Source organism: Sabethes cyaneus, chromosome 1, assembly GCF_943734655.1.
Source record: "Sabethes cyaneus chromosome 1, idSabCyanKW18_F2, whole genome shotgun sequence".
In the NCBI taxonomy this organism is placed as follows: domain Eukaryota; kingdom Metazoa; phylum Arthropoda; class Insecta; order Diptera; family Culicidae; genus Sabethes; species Sabethes cyaneus.
Window position 1 is genome coordinate 131,056,690 of NC_071353.1, and position 16,843 is coordinate 131,073,532.

Below are 16,843 nucleotides of genomic sequence, written 5' to 3' on the forward strand. Positions count from 1 at the left end.
CATCTCGTACACTGTAAAGATATATATGTAATTTAGGACTTAGCGGGGATCATGGCATCATTTTTAATTTGATAAAGCTAACTCTAGTCCACAATTTATAATCTCAAGCAGGCTTGGCATACACTTTTCGCTTCGATTTTGCTCTTAGGATTACTGCATCTCAGCCAAGCAAAATTTGAAAAAATGATGTATGGGGCGTTTGTAGAATTTGTCATTATCTACAATATTGCTGAAGTAAGCATTACTGTGCATTTTGTATTTATGGCACTATAAGGCTGCTACCCTCTTGGTAGCAAAAAGAGCGCTCTTTTTGCTATCAACGGCATTGCTGACCTACAGCGCCGTAAATACTAAAGATAAAACTTCACTTTCTTCAGCAATATTCTAGACAATTACCAGCTCTACAAATGCCCCATACACCACTTTTTCAAATTCTGCTTGGCTGAGGAGCAGTAATCAAAAGAGCAAAATCAAAGTGAAAAGTGTATGCCAAGCCTGATCTCAAGTTCAATTTCAAGTCTAATTTTAAGTCCAACTTAAGTCCCATTTCAAGTGAAATTTCGTCTCCAAATTTAGATTCAATTCGAATTGAAACTACATTCGATGCACCATTTACCAGAACTGTGGTAGTACACACGAGCTGGGTACAGCTTTTACCGTGATGGGCGATATGCAAAAGAGTGTGATTGGGTAGTGGCCAATCGACAGTCGTATGTGCAAGTTGAGGATTAGAGGCCGTTTCTTCGACATTAGCATTATAAACGCGCATCGCCCACACCTAGGAAGTGACGAGGACGATATGGACGCTTTTTATGCGCAGCTTGAACGTGAACGTGACAACTGCCCAAGACATGACATCAAAAACGCTCAAGTTGGTTAAGAGGAGGAATTCAGACCAGCTATTGGAAAGTTCAGCGCACACCTGATTACGAATTAAAACGGCCATCGAGTCATTGACTTCGCCGCTATGACTATCTGAAGTACCTACTTCCGGCACAGGCTCTCGTATCGGTACATCTGGAGATCCACACAACAGACGGGCTCACAAATCGACCACGTTTTGATTGATGAAAGGCACTTCTCCGATATCACCGACGATAGAACCTATCGTGGGGCAAACATCGCAAACCTTTTGATGGCTAAAGACTTTCCATTGTTACCAACATATTCGATACCGTTAGATAAGTTAGATAAGAAAAATGCAGCGCGGGTGTCGATGCTGCAGCAGGGCACCCGTCAAAACGTGGAACAATATAGACAGAAACGAACACAGCCAACCTAGTTTTTCGAGATAAGAAGCGCCGCCTGATAGAAATGGAGTGCGAGGACATGGAACAGCAGTATCGTTCTCAGGAAACGCGTAGATTTTACATGAAACTGAACGTAGCCCGTAAGGGCTTTGTGCCGCGAGCTGAAACGTGTCTAGATAAAGACGAACGGATCTTGTCGGATGATCGTGAGGTGAACGAAAGGTGGAAGGTGGAAAGGTGGACCCTCACAATAGGTGAAGTGGTCGAAGGCATCAAGCAGCTCAAGAACAACAAGGCAGCTGGCAAAGCTGGTATCGCAGCGCTGACAAGACTGATTAATGCCACAATGGAAGGAGTACAGTGCTGTTTGAGGATATCGGGAGCGTTATCATGCCCGTTTGAAAACTTCGACAAGGCGATGGTATTTCCTGTCTCCTGTTCAACATCACGCAAGAAGGTGTTATGAAACGTGCGGGCTTTAACATGCGGGACACGATCTTCAATAAATCTAGCCAATTTATCTGTTTCGTTGATGACGTCGATATTGTCGGAATGACGTTTCAAGCGGTTGCTGAACAGTATACCAAACTGAAACGTGAAGCAGCAAAGGTTGGATTAGTGGTGAATACGTCTAAAACCAAGTACCTGTTAGCAAGCGGAAACGCACGCGATCGAGCTTGCATAGGCAATAATGTGGTAATCGACGGAGACGAATTCGAGGTGATGAACGAATTTGTATACCGCGAGTCGTTGATGACGTCAGATAATAACTGCAGCAGACATATTCTTACCGGAAGTCGTGCTTACTACGGACTTCACAAGACGCTAAGGTCTGGCAATCTTTACCCCCGTACCAAATGTACCATGTACAAAACGGTTATAAGATCGGTAGTCCTCTACGGGCACGAAACGTGGAGAATACTTGATGTGGACTTGATAGCACTGGCCGTTTTTGAACGTCGTGTGCTTAGGCCAGCCCGCCCGGTTAGCTCCAGGATATGATGCGGGCCATCGAATGTTCGAATCTCGACTAGGCGATGCCGCTACAGGGTTAATAGAATCTTTGCACTAGCCCCGTAATTTTCCTGTACTCTAATAACCGGCTGCGAAGTCTGTCGATGAAGAAGGATCAAGTTCTGAAGGACGTTTATACCCATGACTTGCTTTTTTGTGCTTAGGACTATCCTTGGCGGTGTATGTGAGAACGGCGTATGGAGGAGAAAGATGAACCACGAGTTGGCGCAGCTCTTCGGCCAAACCAGTATCCAGAAAGTTGCTAAAGTTGGAAGGGTACAATGGACGGCATATGTTGTGCGACTGCCAGACAACAATCCCTCAAAAATGGTTTGGACGCAGAGGAGCGCAGCATGCTGGATGGTTAGACCAAGTGGAGCATGACCTGGGAAGTGTGGGACAGTCGAGAAATTGGAGACGAACAGCCATGGGCCGAGTTTGTTGGCGGAACATTATTATGTTGGTCGAATTCTGAGGGACATCGCACCAGCATAGGTAAGTAAATAAGTCGAATTAAAACTTCAAGTTTAAAATTATTTCAAATTTATACCCAATTTCACGTTCAATGCCAAGTGAAATACGTTCAGTTCAATTTGAAGTAAATCTTCATAAGTCATAAGTCCAAATTTATGTCGAATGTCAAGTCCAATTTCTAGTTCAATTTAAAGCAAAGTTTCAAGTCTAACTTAGTACAAATTTAAATCCGATTCCGTGTTCAATTTCATGTCCAATTTGAAACGAAGTCCAAGTTCAAATACGAATGCAAACTCAAAATCAAATCCAAGTTCTAATAACAATGTTAAGCCTAATTCCAAACTGGAGTCGATGGAGTTCAGGCTGAGGCAAGTGTCTAGCTATCCCGATTAAGTTTAATATTAAAAAATACTTATGGTATTCACCGAATATCGGAAGCTTGTAATATATAAATGGTTGGTACTTATGCAATGAGTAAATTAATCGCGTAAAGATTCAACGATTATTTTAGTATTTCCAATCAACATTTTTGTTGTATAATAGCTCAGTTATTCCACGGGAATTAGCTGTACAATAGTTTAATAAACTATTATACAACAAAAATGTTACTATTACGAATCTAAAACATGCTTTTGACTGGTTACTGTGTCACGGTCTATTCATATCTGGGTACACTAGCATTTGGATGGCAAAAATCGTTTACAAGTTCGGCAGATACCATAATCACGGTATTCGTCCGGTTGGTCCGGTTTATGGATAGCAACAAGGTTCGAGACCACGTGCCAAGTCTTAACTGTAAACGACCTTGAACTCTATTTATGATTGCTAGTGACAAAACGTTAGAGTAGGGGAGAGTAGTCAACAGTGAGACAGCAGGAACAGTGAGACAACGGGCATAACTTCGCCATAAAGCATTCAAGATCCACGATGTTTTCCTGGAAAGTGAAGTTTGTGAACCTATATTACATAATGTAGTTTGAGAAAAATTTGGTAATTTTTCAATATATTTTTCAACAAAAGTCATTTTTGGGGAGGTAGAAGTAAATTTTAATGTAATAATTTTGAGGTGATTTTGAACAGCAAACCGCACATTAAATCAGAATTGAATTTACTACATGGCAACACATAGTAATGAGAGATAAAAATACAAAAAATATGACAATCGAATTGTTTGCTAACACCACTATTTCACTATTTTTCATAAAACATTCCTATTGGAAACAGTGAGACACACTGGCAATGCTCACACCATGCGTATTTTTTTCAATTTTTTTTTCTATTAAATTGTTAATCAATCCATATGAATTGACTTTAAATTAATTCTGAAGTGTTAGTTAAAAGTCCAATTGACTAGAATTAGTCCTTTATATGAATATATATGTAGATGTGAAAATAGTCGGAATTTTCAATCATACCCAACAATAATGTATCGTTTATACTGACAATAAATAGCACGGCCTCTAAACTACTCCTTATATCCAAAAAATATTGTTTGAACTGAATTGAAATATGTATCTCAGCATTCAATACTCGTTGTCTCACTCTTCCCACCTAGTAGGGAACAGTGAGACAAAAAGACACCTTCACATTTGTGGCTGTAACTAATTTAGCTTATGACTAAAACGACTGAAACTTTTTTTCAGAAAACTAGAATGATATACCTTTCAAATGGATTAAAGCGCTCGTTGGTAGCTATCACCAAAAAAATTTTAAAATTTTTGGAAAAAAAGTGTCTCACTGTAGACATCTCTCCCCTATATCCTTTCGAATTGACGCGAATTATTTTCTTCAAAATTTATTTATTTAACATCTCAATTTATATTTTCCTCGCAGAATGTTGGAAATCTTTCAAGGCGCAAATAAACCAGACTAAAATCCTTTTAAATTCAGTCCGATCCATCCAATTTAATTATTTTATGAATTTTATAAAGTTTGTAGAATTATAGTTTCAGTCAATGTTGCTAATCTCTTTTAATTTGTCATGTTTGTTGATGATAATATTTATTTCACTGTATAGCCGAGACTTTTTTTTTTCATTACGTTTTTTCGGTTCAAAGCCGTGTACTGCTGCTGGCACTATTTACACTGAAGACTGAAGTTTTTGGAGCGTCTTTCTTAGTAGAATATGAAACCTGGAAATTAAATAAAAAGAAAACTTATCCAATTTAATTCTACTATGTATATGTTATTCTTGACAGATACGTATTTAGCCTACGACTTGCAGGCTTCCTCAGTGTCTGTTTTCGAACACAGACACTGAGGAGGCCTACAAGTCGTAGGCGAAATACGTATCTGTCAAGAATAACATATACATAGTAGAATTAAATTGGATAAGTTTTCTTTTATTTAATTTCCAGACTATTTACACGTTAGAGGAGTGGAAAAAACATTTTTTATAATGTTGGTAAAGTTACTAGGGGTAGGGTGCTTTGCTACAATATCTTCCAAATTATGCACATGGCGTTAGGCTTCATCAATCCACGTGTACTGCTGCTGGCAAAAAACAACGTTTTGGTACCGACCATGCGCACTATAGCTCCAGGCTGCTGCTGTAGCCCACAAAGAGCGCCCGTCATCTGGTCCCGTCATAACAAACCCGCAGTTACCACTGGCAAATGTGAGTTGGAATAAGTTCAAAAATTTTCCGAAATGGAACCATGTCGGAATGTGATCAATGATCCGCACCAGTGTCGTTTGTGCCTGCGTGTTTGCGATGATAACTTTCTCGAAAGTATTTTCTCCGAGAAGGAGTACAGCATAGCACATCAGATTTTTGAGTGCACATCAATCAGGGTGAGTTTGAGAAAAAAAACTGGCTGCGAAAGCAATGTTCTAATGCAGGCACCTTATTTCGAATAGGTAACCAAACAGGATAACCTAACAAAGATCTGTAAAAATTGTGCCACTCTTTTGTTTATTACAACCGAATTCAGAAATGCGTGCTTTAAAACAAACCGTCTCTTGTTGGAAGATTTTGTCATACTGGAAATGGGAGAATGGGTTGAGCCTGAAAATCAATTCACATTGCAGAGTTGTTCCGAGTTGATTGTAAAACATAAGCAGCAAGTAGACTATCTGTACGATAGTATTGTACCGGAATCGGAAGCATACTTGGCGGGCTCGTTTGAGATCGAACGTGAGCTCTTTAACTCAGTCAGTGGAGTGGAAAAGAATAATCACTCGCTGCAAATAGGAAGAGATGATGAACAACAAACCATCATCTATCCTGATGAGTTTGAACCAGAGGAACCGGATCCGGAAATTATTCAGGAGATTACAAAGTTTTTAGAGTCTCAGGAAACAGATAGCAATAATGAGTTTTGTCAAGTTTGCGGGTTGGACGTGGCACGAGAAACCGACATTGAGTGGAGTGGGTTTGATAATTCCTTCAAAAGCCTAAACAACCACGATTTAAGAATATGTGAAATGTGTCAGTTGTGCTTGGAATTGCTAAATTTATGGCAAGATCTCTCAAGAACTGCTAGAAGCAGATTGGTGCAGTCATCTTTATCAGCTAGTAAATTAAGCGCGATTAAGGACACACAACGGCATTTGTTGAAGCAATTGGGAAAATTGAAGGAACAATTATCAAAGGCAGAAAAAAGCCCCAGAGCCAAAAACGGTAGCCAACAAGTGAAAAACACCAAAAGAAGAAAAGTTGCGTGTCATATTTGTGGGAAACTGTATGACAGCTGGAAGCTTAAGGCCCATCTAAATGATCACGAAAGTAAGCTTTGAAGTTCCTCAAGTTTTTTGAACTGTAGAACTGTGTTTGTTTGTTTCAGATCGCAAACCGTATGCATGTGACAAAGCCGGTTGTAACAGTGCATTTAGCGGAGTGGATTTACTAAACCGGCATAAGAAGCTGTGGCATTCGGATTACTACTACAAGAGCTGCACAATTTGCGGCAGAAAATGTAAAACACAGGGTATTTACAAGACTCATATTTCCTACCATGAAGCACCAAAACTGCCATGTGAAATTTGTGGAAAACTGATGCGAAATAAGTAACCTGGCTTTGGATACGCATGAAGAAATCGATTGATTATGTTTTATTTTTCAGGCGAAGCATGTGGAAGCACATGAAATCTCATGAAAACCCGGAAGATCGGAAGCATGTCTGCGACGTCTGCAATAAACGGTTTGCCGTTGCGTACACCCTTCGCGTCCATAAGCGCATTCACACCAAGGAGAAACCATTTGCCTGTGAATGTTGTGATAAACAGTTCCAATATAACTGTCTGCTGAAGAACCACATGGAGAAGCATCACAAAGCAGCGAAATAAATAAATACAGCTTTTAGAAGCTATAGCTAACCAGCCAGCCACATCTATCTACGCGAAAAATATTATCTAATGGACACTCTTCTGGACTCCCTTTCTTATTTTCCAATGCACTGCGACTAGCTTTTGCAAGCGTGCATTTAACTATCAACCAAGATTGTCACTCAGCAGTAGATGCCGCAGTGCTCGCGAGGGCGCGCACTCTTACCCGCGTGTGCAAGCAAGGGCGTAAAATGAAGAAAATAAGAAGTGAAGCGAAATCTGTATCTGTATCTATACATCACAGTGTGCCGCACGTGCTTACGAGCTGTTGTCGTACGCTTTCGATGCTATGCTTCTCACACTCACTTACATAAAAGTAGGCATCGATTGCTTCTCGCTCGATTTGCAACATTGCACAGGATTATGCGTTCAAAAATATCTAGAGCTCGTCGGACGCTCTCCCTCAACGGCCACGCTTCATAGCCGTAGGGTGCCTTCATAGAGTGGTAGAATTAGCGTCTTAAAGAGCACGAGTTTCGTAGTCACTTATCTTTTAAGACTGACAAATTCGTCAACCACTCCATAAGTTTCTCCGTTTATCGCAGCATACTCTTTAAGATGCGAATACACCTCTTCCAAGGCTCTTCGGTTAACAGCGTTGATATCAATGTCGTCCGTGAACCCTAGCTCTAGGAGCATGTGGAATCTCATGATGAATAATGGTACCGATTTTCTGCCTGCTTCACTAAAACCTCTAGCTGACGTCGCATAAGATGCGCAATCCGATGATGAACACGTCAACTGAGTCGAACCAGTTCAGTGGAATGGTGACGCAGCAGCGGTTCAATGATGTAGACGTCGGCATTTCAAACGATCCTGTCACGCCCCAAGAGGGTATGTCTCCGATGCCGAGAAATAGGACGAGTACTTCTTACTTCCAACAGCATAGAGCCGGGGTGGCTTTTGTCGTATCAAGAATTCCACTGTACTCGGTCCTGGGCTACTTGGCTTCAACTTGGTCAAGCCATCTAGCACGTTGAGTCCCTTTATTTTTGGTGCCGATGGGGTTCTTGAAGAGAACGAACGGATTTCACTGAATACCCGTCCGGCATCCTTGCGACATAGCCGGCCCTCCGTACTCTTCTAATTTTCCTCCGGTATACTATAGGAATCTTTCCAAGTAGTGCCTGCAGTTCGTGGTTCAAACGCCTATGCCACTCTTGGCTTTTCGTTTGAATTCTTTTGGCGGAAATCCGCGAAAAAAGCAAAGCCTTGGGCTTAAACGTCTTTCTAAAACTTGACCCTTGTTTATCGACAGACTTCACAGCCGGCTAATAGGCTAATAGTATAGGACAATTACGTGGCTAGTGCCCCGCTAGTGTGAAGTTCGAGGAATTGCCTGTGTTTACTGCCATAGATTTAGTCTTTGCTATACTGTGAGCCCTGGGGCTTGGGTGTTCTCGGAGAGGTTACCTAGCTTGTTCTGCATATCTATTTGGCATTAGTCGGGCAAGATAAAACAAATAAGACAATATCGTTGGCTAGGTCAAGGTCAATTAGTTACTCAATGCAGGTCAAGAGGATTCCAGAGCAATCCTTGATTTGATCTTTATAGGCTCCCAATAGCTAACTGGTAAAAGCAAAGTAAAGCAAAGCCTAGGTGCTACATTCCGTTATCGAAACTTGACCTTCTGTTTTTATACGACAGACTTCGCAGCCAGCTGTTTGAGTGCAAGACAATTGCAGGGCCAGTTGCCACGATCCTATTGACTCTAACGGACAGCTCCAACTGGTATCTCATTCAAAATGATTAAAAACAGCAGTGGCAGCTCTGCCTCACACCAGAAGTGACACTTATAGGATCGAACATGACTTCATTAGACAATACTTAGCACGAGATCGCCTCGTATACTGAGCCTTAATGAAATGGGCTAGTATATCTGTAACACTATTTCGTCTATGTGCAATCCAGTAGATGTTTTCATGGTAGGGTCAATCAAACGCTTTTTCAAAACCAACGAACTCGAGCAGAAGAATCCCGGTAAGCGTTGATCTGTTCAGTTGTGATGCGAAGTGCTGTGATGTGGTCTAAACGTAATCGGTCGGCACGGAATCCAGCTTGCTTGCTTTTACTTCTTGCTCAGTGCTATTGTTCTTCGACAGTTTCATCTGAAGACAGCATCATCTGGGAGGCTCGGTATTCAAGTTGTTCGACAAAGATCCCTTTTGAACTCAGCATTCTCTAGTTAGCGGACGTTATAACGACATTCAACACTCTCCTTCAGTCTTTGGAGATATGCGACGTGTATGTGATATCTCAGCGATAACAAGGTGATGATCGGATGCAATATTGACTTTGCGTTCGTTGCGGTGCGCACATCTGCCTCCCACCACGAGTGAATTGACTGTAGGGTACTCGAGGTTGTATATTTGAGGTTCCGGTAATCCCCAATAACAACACTTTGGACCTGTCGTCTTCGTCAGCATAGAGCCGAGATAACTCGTAATATTTTTAGTAGTCGTCTGCGTCTCTATACAACTAGATCTAGGGTCACTCGTCGCCAATATCTCAAGTGTCTCAGAACTCGCAAATCGATTTCGACGTGGTGAGGTCATCTTAAATGTTGGGCTCCTCTGTTCCTGATCGTTTTCCGTTTCCTCACATTACTGTCGTCCGGAAAACTTACGACGTGTCCGGTCCCGTCTTTCCAAGAAGTATTTGTAGCTCGTGATTCTATTCTTACGTTTCCGCCACTCTCCGCTTTCAGTTTGTACTTCTTTAGACATCACCCCTAGCAGCTTTTGCTCAAGCACGGCAAGGACGCGTATGTCCTCCGTGAGCAGCATCACAGCTTCAAGTCCATCAAAAACTACCTGCTTAAGTGTTGTATATTAGGCCATATGAATAAAAGAGTTTATTTTTCTTCTTCCATAAGGTTTACACGGGAAAACCAAAACAATCTGTTTTTATTCATACGGGCTATGGTCAGCTTCGTACAGTGGCGTATGCTTCTTGATTGTGCGTTTTGCAAAGGGTAAGACCAATTTCCCGCTGGATCTCCACAGTAGTGTTGTCTGCTGTTACCACCAGTCCCAAATGGTTACCGTCCGTGGAAGGCTCTCGTTTATGACCTTTGTCTTCCTTTCATGTACTTGGTATTCGACGCAGTCTTCAGTCTGGCGTAGATTGGGTCGTAAATTTCCTGGGTATAACCTCTAAGTCACCTGCCAAGCTTAGGAGTTGGTTACAGTTGGTGATTCGTCGGATCACCCCCTCAAGAGTTATGTTGAATAACGTGCAGGATAAGCCGTTATCTTGTCTAAACCCTCGCTGCCCCTCGAAGGGACCCGAGAGTGGCTTCAAGTTGTGCACGAAACACATCACTCGATCCAATGTAGCTCTGATTAGTCGCATCCGTTTGGCTGGAAAACCATGTTCGTACATTATCAGCCACAGCTGATTTCGACAGACTGTATCGTATTGGTTTACAGAACACTAATCCGACTTTCCTCGATACAGAGATACGGACCATGTCTGCAGAAGAAAATGATGCGCACTGTCTGTGGCTAACTTCATATCGGAGACGAGAAAGAAGGCGATCGAACCAAAAACTGCATTAGTTGCTCGGAGAACCATTCGTGATTCATATTGTAAAAGTCACCACCAGTCGGCAGTGACAGCTCAGCACGTCATAAGAATGTCGAATAACAGCCCAGGGATACCTGTTCTCGAAAGTAATTCGACTAAAACGAAGCGATGTGAAGTACAATACACAAGGGGGAGGGGGCTCCAAAGATGGCGAGTGATCTTCGGAGCTTTCACAAACTGCAAAGCTGATGGCGTGCAACCATAGAGTGAGCTGACAGAAAACGTTTTCTATGTACATCAGGGAGGAATACATGCATTTGTAACTCCACCATTTTGTAGATGAATCTGGGAAAAAAGAAGGGCTCTGGTATACAAAATTCTGTCAGGATTGTAGTGTCTGTCTCGGTTGCCTCCGACCGAGCCCTCTGGATTGCGGAAAACAACGTCCGTAAACGTCTACGTTCGTCCAAAAACTGACTCTGTGTTTAGAGCAAGCTTTATCATGCCATGTGCCAGTGCCAACAAACATTTTTGCTGCATAATTGCATCTTAAGCGTGTGTTTCTTTGATATTGGCTGTATAACAGCTGCATAAACTTATATTCAAATAAAATGTTTGTTGGGACGTGAGTCTCATATTAAGCGATTCAAGATTGCTCTCCTTGTCTTACCGTTTGTATGACAAATTCTCGCAACACATGCAAAGCAATTTCAACTACACTGAAGCAAATAATTTAGTTTCATTAGATTTATTTTTACGTTAATTCTTCTAACTTCATACGTTCCCTACAAGGACTGGTGCGATAATTTTTGAGAAGTCCATTGATTTTGAAGAAGCCCATTCTTCAAAACACATTTTAAGTTTCAATTTGAAAAAATAAACAATATAATCTTTACAATTTCTTTAGTTGTCAGTACCTCTTAGGTCACGCCCCCTTAAGGAAATCATTCAATACAATTTTCCGCCAATAGATATTAGTTATAAATCTATAATTTAGTGAGGTGTCTGGGGAATTTCGGTACAGATTATATCGCTGTAACTCGAAGTGTACATATCTGAAAAGATCCATGCAATACGTATATTGCATCTTGATTTCGATTTCGCAGCAGTTTGAAGACGCTTTTCGGCCATATACGAAATTATTATCCTTTTCGTCAAGGAACTTGTTTAAAAAGGGAATAGAAATGTGGTGCGCAGTTCATTTTTCTTACCCTTTTTTAATCAAAACCCGCTCTTTATTGGCCAACCACTCCTGGTAGTGCATCTTCTTGCGATGCGAGTGCATATTTGCGTTCGAATTGAACGTTTTCGGACAGTGAGGACAGGTGTACAGCATCGCTCCGCTGTGGGACGCCAGATGTTCCTTCAAATTTAGAGCCCGCCGGAAGGCTTTTCCGCAAATGGTGCACAGAAATTTTGCTTCCGAATGCGCGAATCGCACGTGACTCCGGTGCGCAAACACGTTAGGTGATTCTTTGCCGCATATGTCACACCTGGTAATCGGTGAGCTGTGGCGTTGAATGTGTTTGTTGAGATAGGTTTTCTTCATCCACTGAGCGCAATACGGACACTGACTACGCTCAACCGGTTCCTTCGTTGGGTTGTGCTCTTGAAGGTGTTTTACGAAAAGCGAACGTTGATTGAAACCTTTGGCACAGGTATCGCAAACGAACTCGAAGTGTGAAGCATGGGCGTTTCGCACATGTGATTTCAGTAGTGAATTATTGCCAAAACTGGAATTTTTTAATTGATTGAGCATTGTTAAGTGAGACATGTCATAAAACTTACCATTTTTTACATTGTTCGCACTGATATTCTTTGTTTTCCATAGCAATATGATAGTTTGTGTGGAGGACCAGGTCTCCTTGGGTAGCAAAAGCTTTAGGGCATTTTTCGCATTTAAAATCTCGCTGTTCCTCAGGAGTGTGTATTTTTAGCTTATGTCGTCGAAGGCTTTCGTTATCCAAACAGTTTCTTTTGCAGATATCACATTGGTAACACTCCGGGTTCACGTGCAACAGAACGTGCTCATATAAACGTGTTCGTTGATTGTATCTTTTGTCACAGCAGTAGACATACGCCCGACGCTGGTGGACTGCAAGTGAATGGGTTTGCAATTCACTGAATGTAGGAAAGTGAGCACAGCAGTGATCACATATCGAGTTAATGTATTTAGCAATCAGCTGGTCGTTTTCGGCAAGCTTCGTTTTTCTAGGCCTGCACCGCACTCGTTCTTTCTTTTTTTTCTTTTTGAACGGTTTCTTCTCCTTTTTTAAACTAATTTCCGTACTTTTGACTTCTGTTTGATGTACAGTTTTCTCAGAAATATCCTGTTTTTGATTGTCTTCGTTTCTGACTGGAGTCTCGGATTTGTCACCTTCTAGTTTCACGGTAAGTTGAGCAGCATCCCGGTGGATTTTTTCTATTTCACAGTAGAATTGGTGAAAATCTTCTATTTTAGACCAACATCCAGGACAAATTAGGCTACCCAAAAGGTCATTCATCTGAAATATGAGACAAAGTTATGATAATAAACAAATTGATTGCAGAAATTCGGTTTTGGTCAAAAGAATGTTTGGTTAGTTTCAGCCCAGAACGAAGAATCTATTAGCGTTCCGCAATTAGTGAACAAAATATAATTACAAGCATGATTACCTCAAACCAAAAATGCTTTGCTATTATTACTCCTCGATTGGTAGAATTAGTAACACTCTTCTGCAACTCGTTTTCTTCATGGTCGTTTATTAGCGGTGTCGGCTCACTGGTGCTGTGCAGACAAATGCAGCATATTCCGTGTTTTTCGCCTTCTATATCCATTTTTAATAGTTCGATAAAGTATACCAAAGAACCGCAAAGATTTATCTATTTCAGTTTCAAGTCGGCTTCGATTATTTCCTCTATTTTCCAAAACATTGAGAACCGTCAAAAACAGCTGACTTCCACAGGGGACGTTAATTCGATCAACTGCTGTAGAGGGGATGTTCAACAATTACATTATACGTTTGAATTCATATTTTGAAACTGCAATATTTCAAACGAATTAAATAAAAAAGCACTGTATTTTTGTTTGAAAGCTATGAAGTTTTAAAATAAGCGTCAAAACATCATGAAACTCGGAAAGACTTCATTAAATTTTTCTTAGAAAATATAATTTGTTAATTATTTTAAAGTATGAACATTTTATTTTTTTTACTAAGACAAATAATTGTCAGATAGATTTATTCATGCTATTAACAACAAACAATAAGGTTATTTAGACGATCGCTTTGATCGAGTTTTAACGACTGCATGTGCATTTTCCACCGAAAAACGACATCTTTTTCTGTGAGTTAATAAATTAGCTTTCGCTCCATAGCGTGACCCACAATCGGGACATTCGTGGAGCATTTCTCCGGTATGTACCGACTGGTGATCCTTCAGGTATGATCTGCAAGCAATTCGGGACGTAAATCGTAAATGTTATCTTACTTAGATGATCTATAGAATACTTACTTATAAAATAATTTATTACAAATTGGACACGAAATTTTGCGAGGATTATTTTCACCGTGACCGTTCATGTGCCTTCGGAAGGCATGTATTCCTTTGAGCAATTTGTCGCAAACCTCGCACTTTAGTAGAGCGGTTTTGTGTACTTGCTTTTCGTGCGCCCTGCAAGTTTTAAGCGAGTAAAATGAAATACCACAACCTTGCTGCGGGCAGAGATATGGTTTTACTCCAAGGTGAAAGTTCTTGTGATGTTCAATCTTTGTGTTCGGCACAACCTTGCCACATTCTTCGCAGAAATAATGCGTTGATTTCAATTGTCGTGGCTCGAATTCCAGATCCTCGCAGAATGTAGGTATATTTTCGAAATAGTTTTCATCGTCAGCTGAATCGTCACGCGATTGTACAGCCATACCGGGAAGTGAAATTGACTCGTCCTTAATAATCATCGGTAGTTGATCCACTTCGTATTCCTCTTGGTCCACTTCATGCTCTCCTGCATCGTCTTCGTGAACTTCCTGACTTTCTTCACTTCGAACCTGTTCCCTTTCGTATTCTTGATCCTCCTTCTCATATTCCTCTTCCGATGTCACATCGTATTCCATTTCAAAATTGTTGGATTTTTCAAATCCACAGCGGTTATGCAGAACTTCCATTTCGTTACAATGACTTTTAACAACATGCTGACAATTTAACAGCACTTGGCAAGTATCTTCGGACTCCCAGCTGCCTTTCGGCATAATCTGTAGAACACTGTTGGTCAGTATTGCATTCGCTCGTTGGCATGCCGTCCGAAACCGATAAACTATATCAACCAGCCGAAGACAATTGGTACACACAACCGTCGTATGATCCTGGGCTTGGATATCTACGTCTACAGACTCCAATATTTTTAGGTGAAGCTCAACTTCCACTTGGATTTCTCTAACCTGCTTTTGCGGTTGAATGCGTAAACAAAGCCGGCACCAGAACACTTTTTGCAAACTCATAGCAACTTCTAGACTTAATTCCACGAGTTTGTGTTATTGCTTTCCGTGTGTAGTTTCAGAACTTTCGCAAGAACGCTTTTGAAAGATCACTCTATTAATTTAACAGGCAATGCCGGCAACTAACCGAACTGATGAGATTTTTGCTTTTTAAAACATTCAAAACAATGCAGAGCATCAGACAGGGCAGAGATGAGACACCAGCCAACAGGGGCTTGCGATGGGTGCCATGTTTTTGTTGCCAACATCCTCAGCACATCTCGGCAAGGTTGGCAGCAAATTTACCTGTCAGACGGGCGCTATTTCCTGCATTTTCTGCAAATAGCGCCCTTCGTTAAGTCGACTGTCAAACACCGTTCGTTAAGATAAGGATAGCACCCCGCTGGTATTTTTGGAAACCAGCGGGGTGCTATCCTTATCTTAACGAACGGTGTTTGACAGTCGACTTAACGAAGGGCGCTATTTGCAGAAAATGCAGGAAATAGCGCCCGTCTGACAGGTAAATTTGCTGCCAACCTTGCCGAGATGTGCTGAGGATGTTGGCAACAAAAACATGGCACCCATCGCAAGCCCCTGTTGGAAACGGTTTGCAACTACCTACATGCTGGTTAGATTTTATTCTAAACAGGGTAAATTATACCTATATACTCTCTTCTCGAAAAATAATTTTCTGTACACTCTTAAATGTGTTTACCTCTGAATTGGTTGGATTGGTGGACCATGTCTGTGAACCATTTCGCGAAATTTTTAACTTTTTAGTTATTGTCAATTGCAAGGAAAATTGTACCATCCAAAGTGCGATATCGCTCATAAAAGCGCTATTTTGCATTAAATCGTTTCGGTTTCTTCGGCACACTTATTGCTTGGAATATAACAAAAAAATACGCCGAAGATACCGAAACGATTTAATGTAAAATAGCACTTATAGGATCGATATCGTACATTGGATGGTACAATTTTCATTGCAATCAGCAATAATGCAAAATACAGCACTCATGCGCTAATTGCACGTCCTCTAACCGCACCGTCTTTTAATTGTACACTCTTAAATGATTCTACCTGTAAATTGGTCGGATTTAGTTAAAGTTAGGTTAAAACTACTCAAAATGCCCTTAAAGTGTACAAACTCAGATTTTGAGTTGTTTTTCAACCAAAAAATTGGTAGTAGGAACTTAAAATTGCGTTATTTGTCATAGAGAATAATTCAATTATCGGTAGCAAGTAGCCAAAATTGGTTGAAATTTTTACCCAAAGTTTGAGTTTGTACACTTTAAGGGCATTTTGAGTAGTTTCAACCTAACTTTAACTAAATCCGACCTATTTACAGGTAGAATCATTTAAGAGTGTACGTCCGCTATGTAGTGAATAGCATTGGCGTGGTAGAATGAAATCAAATTAATAGCACTTAGCATATATGAGTTGACAAACTTGCTTAGCTATGAACTTGGATAGCAGATGAAAACAACACTTATATGGTAGCACTGCCCAAGTACTAACTCCAAGTAAGACGTGACGTTTGGCAACCTCGTACAGAATCCCTTTGCGTGTATGCAACGTTTCCCGTAAGGTCGGGTAACATGAGAAAAATGAGATATGTCATTCTGTGTGCTACTTTCGAGAACAACAGATGTGAGATTCGAGATTTGGATACGACACGCTAGTTGCACGATCGTGCAATTAAAAAGCAGTTATTTGTCAAACTACACGTGGTTTTCCGAGTGGTTGCTATAAACAAAAATGCAGCGTTGCCTAATGCAAACTCTCTATCTCTGCAGTAC

At 40.9% G+C, this 16,843-nt stretch overlaps 3 protein-coding genes across 3 annotated transcripts; 1 reads left to right on the forward strand and 2 right to left on the reverse strand.

Annotated features, from left to right (window-relative positions):
* The first annotated feature begins 5,387 nt into the window (after positions 1-5,387).
* On the forward strand, positions 5,388-7,025 carry LOC128746236 (putative zinc finger protein 735). The gene is made up of 4 exons (XM_053843285.1): positions 5,388-5,531; positions 5,598-6,465; positions 6,524-6,746; positions 6,803-7,025. The coding sequence occupies exons 1-4, from the start codon at positions 5,388-5,390 to the stop codon at positions 7,023-7,025; spliced, it is 1,458 nt and encodes a 485-aa protein (XP_053699260.1).
* Positions 7,026-11,345: 4,320 nt separating this feature from the next.
* Positions 11,346-13,441, reverse strand: LOC128745406 (transcription factor grauzone-like). Its single transcript, XM_053842480.1, has 3 exons — positions 13,249-13,441; positions 12,382-13,097; positions 11,346-12,326 (listed from the first exon to the last, which is right to left on the reverse strand). The coding sequence occupies exons 1-3, from the start codon at positions 13,408-13,410 to the stop codon at positions 11,801-11,803; spliced, it is 1,404 nt and encodes a 467-aa protein (XP_053698455.1). The 5' UTR covers positions 13,411-13,441; the 3' UTR covers positions 11,346-11,800.
* A 401-nt stretch (positions 13,442-13,842) lies between these two features.
* LOC128746237 (zinc finger protein 528-like) lies at positions 13,843-15,208 on the reverse strand. Its single transcript, XM_053843286.1, has 2 exons — positions 14,086-15,208; positions 13,843-14,020 (listed from the first exon to the last, which is right to left on the reverse strand). Exons 1-2 carry the CDS (start codon positions 15,066-15,068, stop codon positions 13,843-13,845), a joined length of 1,161 nt encoding a protein of 386 aa, XP_053699261.1. The 5' UTR covers positions 15,069-15,208.
* Between the last annotated feature and the right edge of the window lie 1,635 nt (positions 15,209-16,843).